The 18,018-nt window shown below is 36.5% G+C and overlaps 1 protein-coding gene across 7 annotated transcripts in view; it reads left to right on the top strand.

The window, feature by feature from the left end:
* Positions 1–18,018, top strand: part of COL12A1 (collagen type XII alpha 1 chain) — a 98,010-nt gene that overhangs the window by 14,017 nt on the left and 65,975 nt on the right. For all 7 annotated transcript variants that reach the window (XM_085576407.1, XM_085576405.1, XM_085576409.1 and 4 more), the window contains 7 exons: positions 113–277; positions 725–898; positions 1,725–2,015; positions 2,234–2,836; positions 4,209–4,481; positions 6,738–7,010; positions 7,941–8,213. In XM_085576407.1, coding sequence (XP_085432533.1) covers positions 113–277; positions 725–898; positions 1,725–2,015; positions 2,234–2,836; positions 4,209–4,481; positions 6,738–7,010; positions 7,941–8,213 — 2,052 coding nt within the window. The remainder of the gene's footprint in view (positions 1–112; positions 278–724; positions 899–1,724; positions 2,016–2,233; positions 2,837–4,208; positions 4,482–6,737; positions 7,011–7,940; positions 8,214–18,018) is intronic.

Below are 18,018 nucleotides of genomic sequence, written 5' to 3'. Positions count from 1 at the left end.
TACAGATTTCCCACATACATGTTTATTCAGCATTTCATTTCATAGTTCAAATTTGCTTTAAATCCTAATTCGTACAAGTCTAAAAAGACACAACTTGTGATGTTGGTTTTAGGGGAGGCTATTGATTACCTTGTTCAAAACACCTTCACTGAGTCTGCTGGAGCAAGAAAAGGCTTTCCCAAAGTAGCCATTGTCATTACTGATGGAAAAGCTCAAGATGATGTAGAAATTCCTGCAAGAGAGCTTCGCAACATAGGAGTTGAAGTTTTCTCCTTGGGTATGTTGAGTTTTTCTAATGGTTGAGAGATTAACTTTCATAAAAAGTTAATTTATAAGTTTGCAGACAGTGTGGTTGATGAATTTCATTATGCCCTCTTTTCATGTGCATGCCTTGAAATGGGTCCCTCCAGAGTGGAACATATCACTTGTGTTAATTTGATGATAATTATGTTGCTCCTGCATGGAAATTGATATGACTGACCAGCATAGTTTCAACCTTGGCCTCATTCTTCACTTACACCACATTATTCTCCCTGGTTGAAAATTGAGTCTGCCACCTCATTTCATTAATCATTATTTTGTAGTTTGATTATTGATCATGATAGAAGGCAGAACTAATTTAAACTCAGCTTTACCCCAGGATGTTTTGATACTTCATGAGTACATTCACAGGTGTTTGTATTTTATGTCTACTTAACACAGCCCTGTCTATTGAAACTTCTAGGTATCAAAGCAGCAGATGCAAAGGAACTCAAGCTAATTGCATCTCAGCCATCACTGAAGCATGTGTTCAATGTGGCTAATTTTGATGGAATTGTGGATATACAGAATGAAATTATCTTGCAAGTGTGCTCTGGTGTTGATGAACAACTAGGTGAACTGGTTAGTGGGGAAGAAGGTGAGACACTTTGTAAAAATGTGTTTGTAGCTTCAGTTTATCCTGATGGCTATTGAGGAGGTTATCCCTACTTCCTTTGCTTTATTGCTAGATTTCATCTATTTCTAGATTTCACTTAGAAAGTTGGAAAACTGGTTTCAGTTTTGTGTCTTCAAACACAGGATAACAGAACCTGTGATGGAGCAGATTTGGAATAGCTCCATTCCATAGTTTCAAAGGCAACACAGTGATGTGCAGTTATCAGAGTCAGTTTGGACACAGGCATCACTTCTGTGGAAAAATGTATTAAAGGGAAAAAGGCTGCTTGGTGAAGGGTCAGAATATGCAGTGGATTAAGAACCAAAGCATGAAAACTGGAGAAAACTGAGAAGACAAAGACATGAAGCTGTATCACTGCAGCTTTCTTGCCCTGTAAGGTTTTAAGTAACTAGTTTATTCTTTGACAAAAACAACAGTAGAGATGTCTCTGCTGATATCGTATTCTTCTCAAGTCTGCATTTGTTCACACTTTCTACTGTGTTCCTGTGAGTGTCACTTTCACTTTTGGCTGAAACAATTTTAGAACTGGGCAGCACTTCTCCTGGAACTTATGCTATACTTGGGGGACCACAAATGCATTGTTCATATTTTTGCCCTCTCACTGATGTCTCATTTGGACTGTCCTGTAATTAATTTATGTCTATTTATGCTAAAAAAAAAAAGCCAAAAGTGATTTTTAGGGAAGATCAAGCAAAGATAACTAAACTTATTCCAGAAATAGAAACTGTTAAGAAAATATGTTTATAATTGTAACTAATATTGCGGATTTGCTTTTGATTTCTTTCAGTGGTGGAGCCTCCTTCAAATCTGGTGGCAACTCAGATCTCCTCAAAGTCTGTTAGAATCACTTGGGATCCATCCACAAGCCAAATAACTGGCTATCGTCTGCAATTCATTCCAATGATAGCTGGGGGAAAACAACATGTACTGAGTGTGGGTCCTCAGACAACTGCTCTGAATGTTAAAGATCTCTCTCCAGACACAGAGTATCAAATTAATGTTTATGCAATGAAAGGACTGACCCCCAGTGAGCCAATAACAATAATGGAAAAAACACAACAAGTAAAAGTTCAAGTGGGTGAGTTTGGAGCCACCTTATTTTCAAATTGTAGCTCTTCATTGATGGAACCTCTGATGCTTGTTTTAATATCATACCTTTATTATTTTTGAGAAACAGCTTTGCTTATCATAGTTTGCTTATAAACAGTTGTGTGTGATACATGAACTACAGATACAATTGCAATGCTGTGCGGCTATTGAAAATCTGTTTACAGTGGTTATTCTTTTCCTTTGCAGAATGCTCACGTGGTGTGGATGTAAAAGCTGATGTTGTGTTTTTAGTGGATGGTTCCTACAGCATTGGTATCGCCAATTTTGTTAAAGTAAGAGCCTTTTTGGAAGTGTTGGTTAAAAGCTTTGAGATATCACCTCGAAAAGTACAGATAAGTCTTGTCCAGTACAGCAGAGATCCCCATATGGAGTTTTCTTTGAACAGATACAACAGAGTGGAAGACATAATTCAGGCTATTAACACCTTCCCCTACAGAGGTGGATCTACCAACACAGGCAAAGCAATGACATATGTGAGGGAGAAAGTATTTGTTACCAGCAAAGGATCAAGACCAAACGTGCCGAGAGTAATGATTCTTATCACTGATGGAAAATCGTCAGATGCTTTTAAAGAACCTGCAATTAAGCTGAGGGATGCAGATGTAGAAATATTTGCAGTTGGTGTGAAGGATGCAGTGCGTACGGAGTTGGAAGCTATCGCATCACCTCCTGCGGACACCCATGTTTACACAGTAGAAGATTTTGATGCCTTTCAAAGAATATCATTTGAACTTACACAGTCTGTCTGCCTACGAATTGAGCAGGAACTGGCTGCTATAAGGAGAAAATGTAAGCAACTACTGTTACTTAGAGGAATGTAGAAAAATAGGATCTGAACCAATATTTTATGCTTATAGTTACCTAAAGAATTTATTTTGATTAAATTGTCCATATACAAATGATAATTTTAATAACTGGGGATTTGCTTCTCGTTTCCAAATATATTAAAAACAACAGGTGAAATTAATGGATAGATGGAAATGAAAAAAATATTGGAGAAAATTTTCCCCCACCCTTGTTAGGTATCTAAAAATCTAATAAAATGTGCGTCTATTGGAATGACCTTAGTGGATACACTCTGCTTTTGCACTCAATGTTTTGAGTAAAAGTTACCAGAGCATTCTTTTTTAGCTCTACAAAATGAGGTGGCAAGTCTAAGCTTGTCTTTTAGATGTTCAAAGGCAATGAAGTAAGGCCAACAACTCTAGAGGTAAATTTGATTAAGTTTTAGGGTAAAATTAATGGCCCTCTGAAATGGGTTTAGCCAAGACAACTTGAGACAGCAGGTGCTAGGTGAGAGGGATTACAGTCAGATGACTGTAAAGACTGAAATGAAGTAGCGCATGAGGGTCTTCACATACATCCAAATTAAGCCAGCATGGATGATGTTTAATATTCAAAAGTTTTCTAAATGGTCAACTTTGGTCAGATAAAATTACTTATGATTAGTTGTACCCACAGTGCCCCTACCTATGCTTAGTAGGACACTAACATTGAAAAGACCCCATTGTTAAAAGCCCAACTCTCTTTAAAATTAAACCTTTTGTTTCAGGATAGCTTTGAGGAATAAACCAGAAAAGCAGCCTTTGTTTTAGAAGGCTTGAAGTTTTAAGATCCCCACTGACAGGCTGACTAGGCCAAGCAAAACAAGCCCAGGATGTCAGATTTGTGTCTGTGCCTTGTGTCAAATTCCTTGTTCCTCCTTTGACTTCATTCCTGAAAAAATACTGGTTTTTATTTTGTCTTATTTTTAATCTAGATCTGAAAAAAACCCCAACAATGTTTAGTTTCCATTGAGGACATAATGTTATTGCTGTTCATTGGACATATGAAATAGGGAACTCAACTTGATAATCAGATTCTTAATTAAGTTTTCATAAATATATATATTTTTTGATGGACTGTTTTCATTTGATCTAGAAATCATTAAGTTGGTGCTTCTACTTACTGTGAATGATTTTAGGCAGCCTAGATATGGTCTTCTTGAAATTTGATAGATATAAGCTAGTGTAAAAAACAAATCTTGTGCATATGCAACAAAATATCTGTTAAATTAGAATAAATCAAATTATTGAGGAACATTTATTATTTATTTTAGAAATTTTGTGTTTAACATATTCTGGCAAGCATGCCTCATATGCACATTTTTATTCCCACACAGCTTATGTACCTGCAAAGAACATGGTCTTTTCTGACATAACATCAGAGAGTTTCAAAGTGAGCTGGTCTCCAGCTGGATCTGAGGTTTTGTCATATCTCATCAAATATAAAGTAGCAGTCGGTGGAGATGAATTCATTGTTTCAGTACCAGCTTCAAGTACTAGCTCTGTTCTCACCAACTTACTACCTGAAACTACTTATGCAGTCAGTGTGATTTCTGAATATGAAGACGGTGATGGCCCTCCCTTGGATGGAGAGGAAACCACCTTAGAAGGTAGGATTCCCATTATTCTCAGACACGAGGGAGTCATATGTTCAAATAAGAATTTGCTTAGCTGGAGAAGAGGAAAATGAGGAACAGTCAACTAAGGCTGAGAAGCTGTATTGCAGTGCAGGATGAGAATTAACATTACTGTATCTCAATGCATTCAGTAAAGATTTAGTATTCTAATAATATGCAAACATTAAGTTGCTAAGATTGTACTTTTATTTTTCCGAGGTTGGATATGTTCCTCTGCTGTGTTCCTCTGCAGTGTTCTCCTTTCAAATGAAGTAGTGCGTTCTCAATATTAAATTCCATGGCATGAATTATTGTCAATATGGACTCAATTGGATTAGATGAACATTGTAGATTCTTTCCAACAGAACTATAAATTTCTATTTGACTCTATTTAATAATTATGAGACAGATGCAGAAATGCATGTTGAATTCAGTACATTTAAAGACAAATGTGTGCCTATGCAATTTGCTATGTCTACATCTAATATAATACTAATAGAAATCTTGTTCTATATACAATAGGCTTAAAAAGCCTTGAGTTTTGGTTAACTGTTTTGTTTTTATCAGAAACTCATTGGTCTGATCCAACAATTGATTCAAAAGTTCCATTGATGTCAGTATGTGTTTTATGTGATCAGTGGCTGTAAATTTAATCATGGTAGCTTTACTTTTTCTTGATGGAGTTGCCATGATGCATTTCTCCTGATTGAAAAGAGCAGTGTGACAGTAGATTTGATTTTCTATTCCAGTAGTTGAAAACTCAGTCCACTCTAAATGATGCTTTTAAAAGTATTGATCTACTCTTTTTCATTATTCCATGCTGTCATTTGTGACCTTTGGTGACATAAATGGTTCCAATGGAGCAAAAGAAACAGCATGAAGATTTGTTAATTGCTCTTTCCTCTTAAGACTGATAGAAATAAACACTTATAAAATTGCTTAGTTTGGATGTTAAGTTTGGTAGATACAGGTTTCACTGTCAGTGTGCACATTTCCATGACTGTACCAGTCAGAATATTTTGGCCACGCATAATTTTCCCTTAGGAAAACAATCTCTTGGCTGATAGAACATGTAGCTTGTGTGCATAAGGGACAGGAGAAGGAAAAGATTTAATAAAAATAATCTGTCTTCCCATTTGTAACTGATACTACCTTAAATAATTATTAACTGTGATCTGATGATATCCCAGAACTCTCTCTCAGAAGAGAGAGTTCTTCTACAGCCACATAAACATCAGCAGCTCTCCATGCAGATCTAAGTAGCAGTTTGAGCCAGATGGCTTTCTTGGCAATTAACTTTGGTTTCAGGCTTTTAAAGGATTTGAGGTTGAGTATTGTGTTTCTGATTAATAGAAAACAAGTTTATTTTTTAAAACTGGGATTATTAATTACTCCAGTCATAACTTTGAAGAACCATACTTATGGAATAGAGATAGCAAACATCAAAAAAGCAGAACTTTTTTTTTTCCCCTAAGTGACAATGCTATTTACTGCTAGGCAGCATGCAGTGCAGTAGATCTGTATGTCTGTTGGAAGAGTCTTTTGCTGTGCCCACTGGGTGCATCTGAACTGCTGTGCTTTTTGTCAAGGAGTAGGCTAGGTTAAAGAATTCACCATAGTTTTTCTTTAGTTTATAGGATAACAAACCATTTCTTTGAGTTAGAGACTAAATTCAGAAACCTTTTTTAAACGTTAGATGCAACTCATCTTGCAATGAATATATTTTTGTTTGAAAAATTCAAGGAAACAGAATTGGTTTGGTGGGGTTTTTTTGCTGTTTGTTCCTTGTTTGTTGCAAATAGGATAGCTGCCTGTGTGTAGTCAGGTGTATCTGACAACTGCTACTTTCCATCTGTAAATGGAAAGGGTGCAGAAGCAAAGGGCTGCAGCAAGGAAACTTATACCATTTATTGTGTTAAGAAGTTTCCTCACTATGCCCAAATGTCCCTTACACAGTTTAGTTCTATTGTTACCATTAAACACAGTCAGAATGTCTTAATTTTCAGAAGCAGTTGTATAAACTGGGATGAATGTACTTTTGGAGACAACATAGTTCCACTGCTGAATGTAACTATGACCCTAAATTTTCAGAAATTACTAAAGGCGTGTATACCCTAGAGCAATGGGGGGGGCAATATAAGCAGTTTTGGTAAACTGGATGAGCTAACAGAATTGTTGACATGGTTTTGCTTCAGATACTGCTTCACTAAAAGCAAATATTTACAACTTACATGTGTATATTTTTTGTAGTTAAAGGTGCCCCTCGAAATTTAAGGATTACAGATGAAACTACTGATAGCTTTGTAGTTGGCTGGACTCCAGCTCCAGGAAATGTCCTACGGTACAGGCTTGTTTACGGACCACTTACTGGAGGAGAAAGGAGACAAGTGACTGTCTCAGCAAATGATAGGTCAACTACTCTGCAGAATTTGAACCAAGATACAAGATATGAAGTGTCTGTTGTTCCTGAGTATCAGTCTGGGCCTGGGAATTCATTGACTGGATATGCAAAAACTGATGAAGGTACATGATCAATGCTGTGAACATAGTAAGCATGAGAAAAAGCCACTGCATGTTGACATATTCATACTGAAAAGGGAATAAACCATATAGTCTATGTGTATTATCATAAATGAACAGAGAGTTATAACATTGCCCAAGCCTAGCTGAAAGATAACTTAAGACAACAGAATTTATCAAAATTGCAATATTTCATTTTAAAATACAGTATCTTGAACCTGATGTGGCAAGGTTACTAGAGCGAAGGATCTACTTGTATGTTAAATTAATTGTCTTTATCATTCTTCATATTATCAATGATATAAATTATATTCCTTATATACCTTTTGAGCAAATTCAGACTCTGCACTTTGTGCTGAATGTTTAGCAATAAGTTAAGGAAACATTTAGTTTTCTCAAGTTATTATCGTAGATTTAACTTATGTGAAAATGCATGATCCTTTAACATGTATCATGACATATTAAATAAAATCTAGAGCGTACAGGCAGTATGACTGTCCTGATCATTGTTGAAGTTTCACTGACCAATTAAAAAAATCATCAAAAAGACCTCTTTAGGAAACCAAAACATGTTAAATTCACATTTAATTGGTCATCTTTGCCTTGATTCTGAAGACAGTGACTTCAACATGGATCTTTGTTGAATCTGAACATATCTAGAGGTGCTAGTATGTATAAGTGCTCCAGGATTGAGCCTGCTTTAACAGCAAAAAAAAAATGAAGTGGACTTTATTGTGCATTTTTGCCTAAGGAGGGCAGGGATGGGAATGTACAGTCCTGATTACAGTAAAGGTACACTGTATCAGTGTCGGTCCAGCCTATTAGAGAATTATTTTTAACATAAAATCCTATGTAGTGTTAGTTTAAGAGATTAGACTAAGAAATTAAGCTTGCTTCAACTTTTTTTCAACATCTTTTATTTAACATGTGCAGTCCGAGGAAATCCAAGGAATTTGAGAGTTTCTGATGCTACAACATCAACAATGAAGCTGTCTTGGGGTGCTGCTCCTGGCAAAGTGCAGCAGTACTTTATAACATACACTCCAGTCGCAGGAGGTGAAACTAAGGAAGTGACTGTGAAAGGTGACACTACCTCTAAAGTGCTGAAAGGCTTGGACCAAGCCACTAGGTATGCACTGACTGTGTCTGCCTTGTATGCCTCTGGAGCAGGAGATGCCCTTTCTGGAGAGGGAGAAACACTTGAAGGTAATTATTTATTGTTTCTGTTATTATTTATTTATTGTCTGGCTGATGTTTATGGTGTCTTAAAGTGTCTTTGCAAGTTTTCTGTAGAAGTAAATATCTAAATGAAAAATAGATGTAAAGACACTCTCCTACTTTATATGGACTTTCCAAATCTTCTGTCCTCAAAGAAAAAAAAAAGTGGGTTAAATCACTAGTTGTGGAGGTGACTCTGTATCTTTTGAAAAAGCTATTGCCAGAAGCACCAAACACAACTGACCTTACTTCCACACCAGTCTCCATTAAATATTTTGTTATATAACTATCATCTTCCAAGCTGATTTACTGGCGTATTCTTAATGTAACAGGATTAATTAATGGGGTTAAAGTGTCTCATATCTCATAGATATGAAAATTTGCAGCATTTCTACGGTACTGAAAGATGTTTGAAAGACGTTCAGGGACCATTTTGCATCAGAGAAACAACATGTAGTCTTAGGCATACAGAGTCAAATCCTGCTTCTAACAAAGGAAGCTGACCATAAACAGAATGCTGACAAAAGTGTAAGTCAGACCCAAAGCCTTTCTTATAAGGAGGAAAGGCTGTTCTTTCTCTGACACTGAGCAGATAATTTACCAAACTAATTCTCTGTGAGCATTCTCAATGTGATCTGTAGATTGTCAGAAGTTAGAGAAAGCTTCCTCGTAGGCCTTGAAAGGAAGTGCGACTTTGCTCTATTCTGGCCAGGAATGCACTGCTGAAAGCTGGCACTGCAGCTATGTTGGCATCACACTTAAAAACATCTTATGGATGAATTATGTGGAATTAAGACTTGTCTGTTGATGCTAGTCAGGTTATAGTAGGAATATACTCGATTCTCAGTTTCTCCACTAGTTCAAATTTTATTTATGACATAGGTTACAAAAAATCCAAAAAACATATTTTAAATAGGAAATTGTAAAATAAAATAATTTTAAAGGTCAGTTTCAATGATTCATCAATGTGCTGAATTCTTCCTACTAAAATGTAGGCACATGAACACTGCCGCTTGCAGCATGGGCTCCCTAGGATTCTTCTGTGATTGATGAAGAAGGGCAAACACTTCCAGTAGGCAGATAGTCCATCTGAGATATCATTTTTCCTTCAAATGAGCATTTCTCTGTCTACTGACTATACAAGGAGTAACTGGGAGATCTAGACACCAACTGCTTGTCCATCCCACTGCCTGAGACTTGCTTACCCTGATGGATGCAGCTGTCAGAGAATCAGGCACCTTGCAGTTCATACTGAAAGTTTCCTAACTCCCTTGCTTTCACTACAAATGCAAGGTCCAGAAATCTCCTTTTGTAGGAGAAAAGAGCCTATCTCCTGCCCAGAATATTGCTGAGATCCAGGTTAATGAGATCTGGTATCAATATTCTTCCCATACTCTCCAGAAAAGCCAGAGATGATGAGGATATAATGAACTTCCCTGTTGGTGGTGATGCTGACACTTTCTAGGTCTAACATATTTTGGAGGGAAGAGGGAGGGTGCAAATGTAGATTTTGTGCTGTGTGGGACAGTTTGAATTCACCTCCACACCCCAGCAGGTTCACAGAATTGCAGAATATATTGGGCAAGAGTCTCTTTTATTCTTTCCCCTGAACAAGAGCCACTGTCAATCCAGGAATACAAATTTCACCCTCAGAACAAAAACAAACTGGGTCCCAAGCAGACATAGGAAACTGACAGCCTGCTTTCTCCTCTGTGCTATCAGTGTATAGAGGAATGCCTCAGTCTTCCTTTGCAAATTTTGAGAAGCCTCTGTCTCACTGTTAAACAGACTGAATGGTTCACTTCCTTAGGGACATACCTCGAATTTTAGTAAAGGTTTGACCAAGTTAGCTGTTTACATTTGGTGGAAACATTTTCATTGAGAATGTTTGCAGTAAACTTAGAAGAGCTCCTTTATTAACAAGGAGTTGTGGAGACATCAAGTATGTTTCAAATTCATAAAGTAAGCTTAGCATTTTATCCTATCATAAAACTTGAACAAAATAAAAATCTCTTGGGGCACTGCCTAGAGCTTCAGTTAAAACACATCCTAGAGAGAGCGGTGAATGAAATACAGTAGAATCCAAAAGCCAAAATCATCAGAAAAACAGAATTCAGTCTCCGGTACAGATGGTCTTGTCCTTTCAGTGCTCCCTGCCCTGTGTCTCCCTTGAGGGCTCTGATTCTTATTTGGACTTTATGCATTGAAAGATTGTTAATAAGAAAAAAAACATTCTAGACATTGGTTAAAGAGCCAAATAATTTATAAGAATATTTGCCTCTGTCTTAGGAATAGGCTTATATGCAACCAGACTAAGTTTAAAATGGGTGTTGGACTTAAAAGTCACAGAAGCATTTCTGTAAGAAATTTTGCTCTAAGCCATTGAATTAAAACATTACATTAAAAATTCAGTGACAGATTTTTTTCTTGGGATAAATATGAAAAAGGAGCATCCTATCACTCAACTGAATGACTTCTTATCCAGTTCTTCAGCTGGGAGGAAACAAATTAAAAATTACTTACCATTTTGACATGTATAGCTTTATGACTTAAGTGTAAATTCTTTGAAGATTCAGCAAGATTTGAAAATCCTATCAGGCTGCTCTTCAGAAAGCATTACTTTTAATATTAAAACTGTCTCTTAAATTTTCTTGGTTAGATAAAATGTTAGTAAAAGCACTGTAGAGATGTCAATCCTTACTGGGTGATCAAAGGGAAGCAACAGAATACAAATTTATTTTTGTATGACAGCAAAGACCTAATTCATGATATTTCTTCATGGAATATCTATTGTGTATTTCAGTAATCGGCATATCTGCAGTTCCATGGGGCAATAAAAGTACTTGAATTAGGCCAGAACTCTTTGAACATAGTCATAGATATTTTAAAAGATTCTCTGACTAACAGTATGAAAGGTTTTCAGAATATTTGTTGCAGCACATAAGACAGTATTTCACTGTATGGCCCTATCTTACCACAGTGAAGGATAAAATAACAAAACCTTTAAAGAAATTGAGACAATTATGGATAAAAGAGTTGCAATTTTGGAACTGAAAGGTAACATTCAAATGTCAAAGCTCAGTATAGAAGTTTACATAAAAAGAGAAGTCATGCTGGTTGGGAAGCTAAAATAAATATGGCTGGACCAGGATGAAAAGTTACATAGGTCAGTGAAGTGAATACTTGACTAATGAGTAGCTGAAATAACTTGTCTGACTGAGGCTGGAAATAGGACAGGTCTTAACTTCTGGAGAAATAAACTTATCAACAGTAATGACAAAAAAGCTGTGAAAGGAAGCATAAAAAAGTGTTTAGTATTTTAGTTAGTTTTTCCATGAGCCATGGTGTCTGAGAAACAAAATAGTGTGGTGTGTGTTTTTCATTGCCAGCAACCCAGAAAGACTGAGCACTTAAGTATTTTTCTGTATCAGGAATCCCTATGGGGCTTACTTGATGTCTTCACCATATGAATTCTCCCCAAACCAATTCAGTCAGTGGTGCCATAGTTGCTCATCATATCAGGAGCTAGGCTTGAGATTGCCTTTCAAACTGGGATAGTTGCTAGCTCATGGAATTGACATGCAGCCTAAGAGGAGGAGTTTGGGTGTAGAACATTTCAGCACTAACAGAAAAGTGAGAAAAGAAGAGTTGGATACAGTACCTTCTCCAACTATCTTATAGTCAAGTGGCAGGAAATAAAAAATCCAAACTCTCAGATGTTTATGGAATTTTACTGAATCACTAAAAGGTCTCTTGTGATTAAGGATGTAGGCAAACATTTTTCCTACTTTCAGTTATGATTTATTTTGTTCTGCATGTAGTAGTAGAACTCACATGGGCAATTACTCTCAGACAAGAGTATCCTTCAGCATACAGGAAAAAACCAGAAATTTTTAGGCTGCTCTAACCTGACCTGCATGGACATCTCTGCCCAGGAATTCATTGAAGGCCCTTCAGTTATGTTTGTTATCTCCAAAATATTTTGGAGCAGTTAGAATCTACCCCATATTCATCTGCTTTCCTCTGCATGGTAGTTTTGCAGTGTTTTGAAATTGCTTGTTTGTTTCAGGATTCATGGGAAAATCAATCCACAGAAACCCAGAAACCATTCTGTGTACTTGATATAATTTACTATCTGGGTAATCTCAGTTTCTCCTTGTGTTTTTCTTTTTGCTAAGCATATGCTTGCCCTTATTGATTCTTTGCATGAAACAGAGAGGGCAAATAGTCCGCCAAGTAACTGTAGATAATCTCTTTTATAAACTGTTTGCATAGCTTTCTGGTCCAGCCCAAAGATAAACACATGCCAGAGGATCAGCATTTTATGAACTGTTCACAGACAACACAGTGTAGAGAGTTTAGCAAATGAGTAATCAGAAGATGACTCATTTCTGAGAGTGCTGTTCCATTACCAGGTAATTGTTATTCAGAGAGGATAGATTTATTTCTCTCTCTGTGTGTGTGTGTGTGTGTGTGTGTTTGAAGCAGGAAAAGGGAAACATTGTATTTGCCCCTTTGTTGAAGGAGTATGCTTTCCTTCTCCAGTAATCCAGATTTTAGGAAATGTATACCCTTCTCATCTTTTATATGACCTCTTTCAGTCATTGGCTGATTTTGTCTACAGTTATTAAGTACCATCCAGAGGTGAAAATTCTGGAGCTTTATATTTCATACTGCATTAAATATAACTGCATGTTCAAAATATGTGCTGTAGAAAACTCTCCACTTTTATTTTCTCACTTTCAAAAGTGCATGGCAATCCATCACTGGGCAGCTTTGGTTGGAACACTTCTATAAAGGTGCCATGTAAAAATTTTCCTCAGACATACTTTTTGGCTATGATTCCCCTCAGCTCACAAAAGTTGTTGAAACTGTTAAATTAAATCAGTGAAGGCTGCCATTGGCCTTGGGGTGGAACAGGGCTTGTGACAGCTGGGGGTACTAAACAAATTTGCACTAATGGTTGTATTTGATGTTAAGTAATACAGATTGAAAAGCAAGCAAGGAGCACCCATGGAATGTCTTAGGGAAAAGTCTTTCTCTTATCTCCAAACACTCCAAACAAACCATTTGGCTTTCAATATTTCTTGGGATTGTATGATCTTTACATACACCAGAAATAAAATACAATGAGAAACATGGTGAAGGCAGTGAGTTTAAATGCAGCAGACAGCGGGCAGTTTGTAAGAGCTACTGTTTTTGTAATCTGTTTTTTAATAAGAGAAGTGGTTTTAAGTCTGGAAAGAATTTGATTTTCTGCCCAAATGCATGCTGTCAGATGAAAAGAACATACTGTACATTAGCTGCTAAGCAGATTAACTTTCATAAATTGCAGTCATTTTAAAGACTAAAAAATTCATTGCAAGATTAAGCAATCAATACAGAAATGCTTAATCCTAATTAATGAAAAACTTGAAAGCTGAAGATCTGGTTTATGTGTCCTTTGGCTGGCAGATATATGGTTTGCAGAAAAGTTTTTAGAATATTTGAGTAACTGACTGTAATCAGGGAAGTCATTACACTTTTAAATACAGATTTCAGAGAAATTTAGAAAAAACGCTGGTTCAATTTTTTTCTCCAGAAGAATATTCAGTAACCAGGTTTCCATCTTGCTTGCACTGAGAAATTTCCAAGTATTTTCACTTATATCAGTGAAGATCCTAGCCTAGACATGCTGTTAGTAAAAAAGAACAAAGTTCTTTGGCATATGAGGTTGCTGGTCTCCATTAGCAGAGGTGTCAGCCCATTTTGTTTCTTATATCTGTGCTTTTTAGAATAAGCAAAGAGACATATTGTATTATATTCAGGAGAGTATAAATAAATTTGAGAGATAATTATGTCATTATCTCTTCTTCTTTAGAAAGAGAATCTTTGTTTCAGTGATATAAGGCCCAAACCTTCCATCCTGTTTGAAGACTATCTATTTGTGTTGTGAGAATTAAGCTGTACCAAAACAAGATATGAAAAAAAAGTTGTCATGACTGGGTCATTTTCAGTTTGAAGTGATTTTCCATTGTATATATTTCTTATAGTTTAGGTTTGGGGATTTTGGAGGCAGGCTCGTTTTTGGTCAGAAAATGAGTAGCAGTTCTTTGCTAAATAAATGGTTCTTTTTTGCAGTTTCTGTAGTAGCATAAGAATGCTTTAGAAATGAATGGCCTCCTAGAGACAGAACAGTACAAATTCAAGTGACATTTTCTTACAATGAGATTTTTAGCCTATCACAGGCACTTTACGTAATGGTCAGACAGTGTAGTGCTGCTTCCGTCCTGACACAAACAAGGACTCATTGTCCTCAGGAGACTTAATGCTGTATCATGCATTTTTAAAATTATACATTCCAAGATTTTTGAGTGTGGCCTTTGAAATAGACTTGATAATCTGAGGAAAATTATCTTAGTTTTATCTAGGAAATGAAGTATGTATCAGAAAAAAAAAAACCCCAGTGGGGGAAGGTTGAGTGAATAATAAGATATTTCTTCATAGTGTTAACGGAATAATTTTTATAAAAGACAGATAAAAAATTAAAGGGACTGAATGTGAACACCTCTTGGCATTATCGTATATCAGGGACTCAGGAGTGCTCTGGCTAAAGTTCCTCTAACCATTGTTTTGGGTTAGAACTCTCCTGGTTGGCATCTTCTTGCCTTTCTGCAGAAGAGAAGAAATCTTCTTTAATGGGGTCATGTGAGGAGGCCTCTGTGTAGTAAGTCTTTGGCTTTCCCCTGCACTGTGGCCACATCCCCTCTCTACCTGCCTGAGGGCTACTTGCTAACCACTTTATGTCTTGGAGGGAGAGATATCAGCCCACCCAAGTGGTTGCCTCCTCCAGTGCTAAGGAGAGTTTGACCATTATAATATCATCTACTATCTACTATCTAGAGTATTACCTGCTATCATCTCATCTGATACATGCACTGTGGCAATCTAGCCTGCTGACACAATGGGATACTCCTGACTCAATAGGATACTCCTGACTTTTGCCCATTGTAAGCAAGACAGGACTCAGGCCAGAATATTTTGGTCTGTGCCTCTACAAGTGAAGGCTTAGTTGATTCTGACATTTTAGGATGCTAGCTTATAGAAATCCTATGTTTAACTTAAATGAAACATGTCTCTGCACAAAATTTACCACTGCAGATTGATTTCGAAACCTGGTTTTAAAAAAACACATACTGAAAGCTGTTTAAAGTTTGGCCCCAAATTGCATGTAAAAATACCACTGAGATCAGCTGGAGTTGTGTAAATGTATCTGAGGGGAAAGGCCATTTGAATAAGGACATTTGATTTTTATGACTGTCAACATTTTAATTTTAGCTGATTCAGTCTTGTGTTCAATAACAACAATGATTGCTGGAGAGCTACAGGAAGTAAGCCAAGTGGACTTGGCATTCCCAAGAGGGAAACTGCTTTAATATCATATTGTGTCTCTGGCACACTACAGTGGAAAAACTTAATATGGAAACTGGACATTTCAGAAGTCCAGAATAGGATATAAAAGCACCTGACTGAAGGTTACCAAGTGAATTTTTGAACGTGTGTCTGCTCGAAGCGATGGTAGAGATGTACAGGGGACTGTAGGCAGTGAAATATGCTCTGAGCTAAAAACTGCCAAAGTGAATCTGACAGTCTGAAGCTGGGTCAGCTCTCCCAGGCAGGGGTTTGACCTGTCCATGTAAGCACTTTGTTTTCCTGTGTACATACTCACCACAGTTTACAGCTGTGCTTACACCAGCTGATTTGGTTCTCCAAAGCATCATAGGACTCATGCCTGTTGGGGAATAATTTTATTAAACCAACTCCCTCCTTGTTTGCTGATGTCTTGGGGGCTGTATGAAGTGATGAACATGCATTAGCTTCCATTTCCAGTCAAGGAAAAGCAGAAGTCTTTTGCTAGCCAGGCAGCTTTTCCTTCTTATGATATGCATTGTCTCTCCATGTTCCTTAACCATCCTGTTTAAACAAGCAGGCAAGAAGTGGATGTTCAACAAGCATTTCTGAACACATTGACCAAAGAAAAAAAATGAGTGTTCAAGTATTGTAGATTTTTGTGTGTACATGAAATATAAGCAAACTACCCAGGTATTTGTTTTAATCTAAGGGAAGAATATTTCAAGGTCTCATTGTATGTTTGTTAGTGGCCACATTATACCATTGTAATTGTTGAGGATAATTGTGTTTCTTGACTCTGAGTGTAGCTGCTTTGATAATATTTCATGGAATCCTAACAGTTTAAGTCTTACAGTTGGACTGTATCTTAAACTTAGGTGTTCTCCTAATAATAAATTAAAAAAAAAAACACTGTGGGAGATCAAGTAAAGCAGAAAAAAGCTGTGAGTGAACTTCCACCTCACACGTGAGGTGCAAATCAAGTTAGCGTGTTATGTTGAAGAAATGTTCTCAGTTGCAGTGTAACATATAAAATGTCCAATTTCCCTTAGTAGGTAAGTTGTCTTGTCAGCAGTTTCCAACTATTTGAAGTAAAATTTTTCCATTTAGTTCTAGTGGTTTGGTAGAAATCCCAGTTCCTTTTCCCTCTTTTACCTTGACTTATAAAAAAGACATTTAGTTCCAAAGAATGTTTCTTTCAGAACCAACATATTACAGTAACTGCTGTTCATTATAATTCATTCCAAACAAATTATTTTCCTCTGTTATTTAATGACCTCAGTAATGACTTAATCAATAAGGGTTTTAAATAAGAAGTTATTTTTGCAGTATTTCCAATATATATCATTAGCTGTAGTATCCAAGAGTAGACTTGCAAAAAATTGTGCTGTGGCAGCAGATACTTGAATACTGAAATCATGTTGTGGCAGAGCCATGTTTTAAAGTAGCCAAGATAAAGTGACTTGTATATTTATATTACATTAAAATATGGAAAGAAAGGTTTTTATTGTGAGACATCTGTGCATTCTATCAAGTTAGGTTTTCCATATTTTTTCCATTTGGATTGCCTTAATATTTTTTTTATTGTATGAAAAAGCCAAGATTTGAGAGTAGGAGCTTAAGAGCAGACAGAAAAATTGTTGTAATTTACTTTTGAAGGCAAATCTTTTTTTCAGGCTTCCAGGAAAATTGTTATTTGGAGCTAAGATTCTTCCCTGGCTTTCATTTAATGCAGTCACTGAATTTGGTGAGACTTCATGAAGCATGAGATGAATTGGGCCTTTTCACTATAACTTTTTCAGTATATGCAATCACTACTGTGAAATGTTAATTGAACTTTACCAAAATCTCTGTATCTTAACCCTTTTTGGAAGAGAAGATGCCATAAATTGTGGTAATTTATATTATGTAGCTAGAAATCAGTTTGAAGGGTACAATTTCAAAAATTGATGCAGAATTAGAGCAGAAAAAGAACTGTCTCCAGAAAAACATGATAGAATGTCCCTAAGACTGAATTAAAATCAGAAAGCCCCCCCCACAACACATATTCTGTTAGTTGTATTTGAGAGTCATGTTTGTGATTGTTACAGTACTCTAATTCTGTATTCTGTGTAGCTGGTGAATCTTTGATAGGTTGACATTAATTTCTATTCATCATTAAGTCAGGTGGGATTAGTTGTCTAACTTTTAATGAAGTTGCATCGGCAATGAGATGTTTCTAAAACAAAACTTTTTACAGATAATATTTTATGCTCAACTTGGATTGTGCTTGGAAATGTTGGAGATTGTGGTAGAAGTAAAAGACGAATATGAAAAGTGAAAACTCAGATTATGACTTTGAGCAATTTGCTGCTCAGCCTGAAACTGCGTCAGGCTTCTGAATGCAGTGAGGTCTGTTCTTGCA

The sequence above is a fragment of the Lonchura striata genome, chromosome 3, assembly GCF_050655825.1.
Source record: "Lonchura striata isolate lonStrDom1 chromosome 3, ASM5065582v1, whole genome shotgun sequence".
Lineage (NCBI taxonomy): Eukaryota > Metazoa > Chordata > Aves > Passeriformes > Estrildidae > Lonchura > Lonchura striata.
Note: the sequence above shows the minus strand (reverse complement) of the source record. Positions and strands in the feature narration are given on the sequence as shown.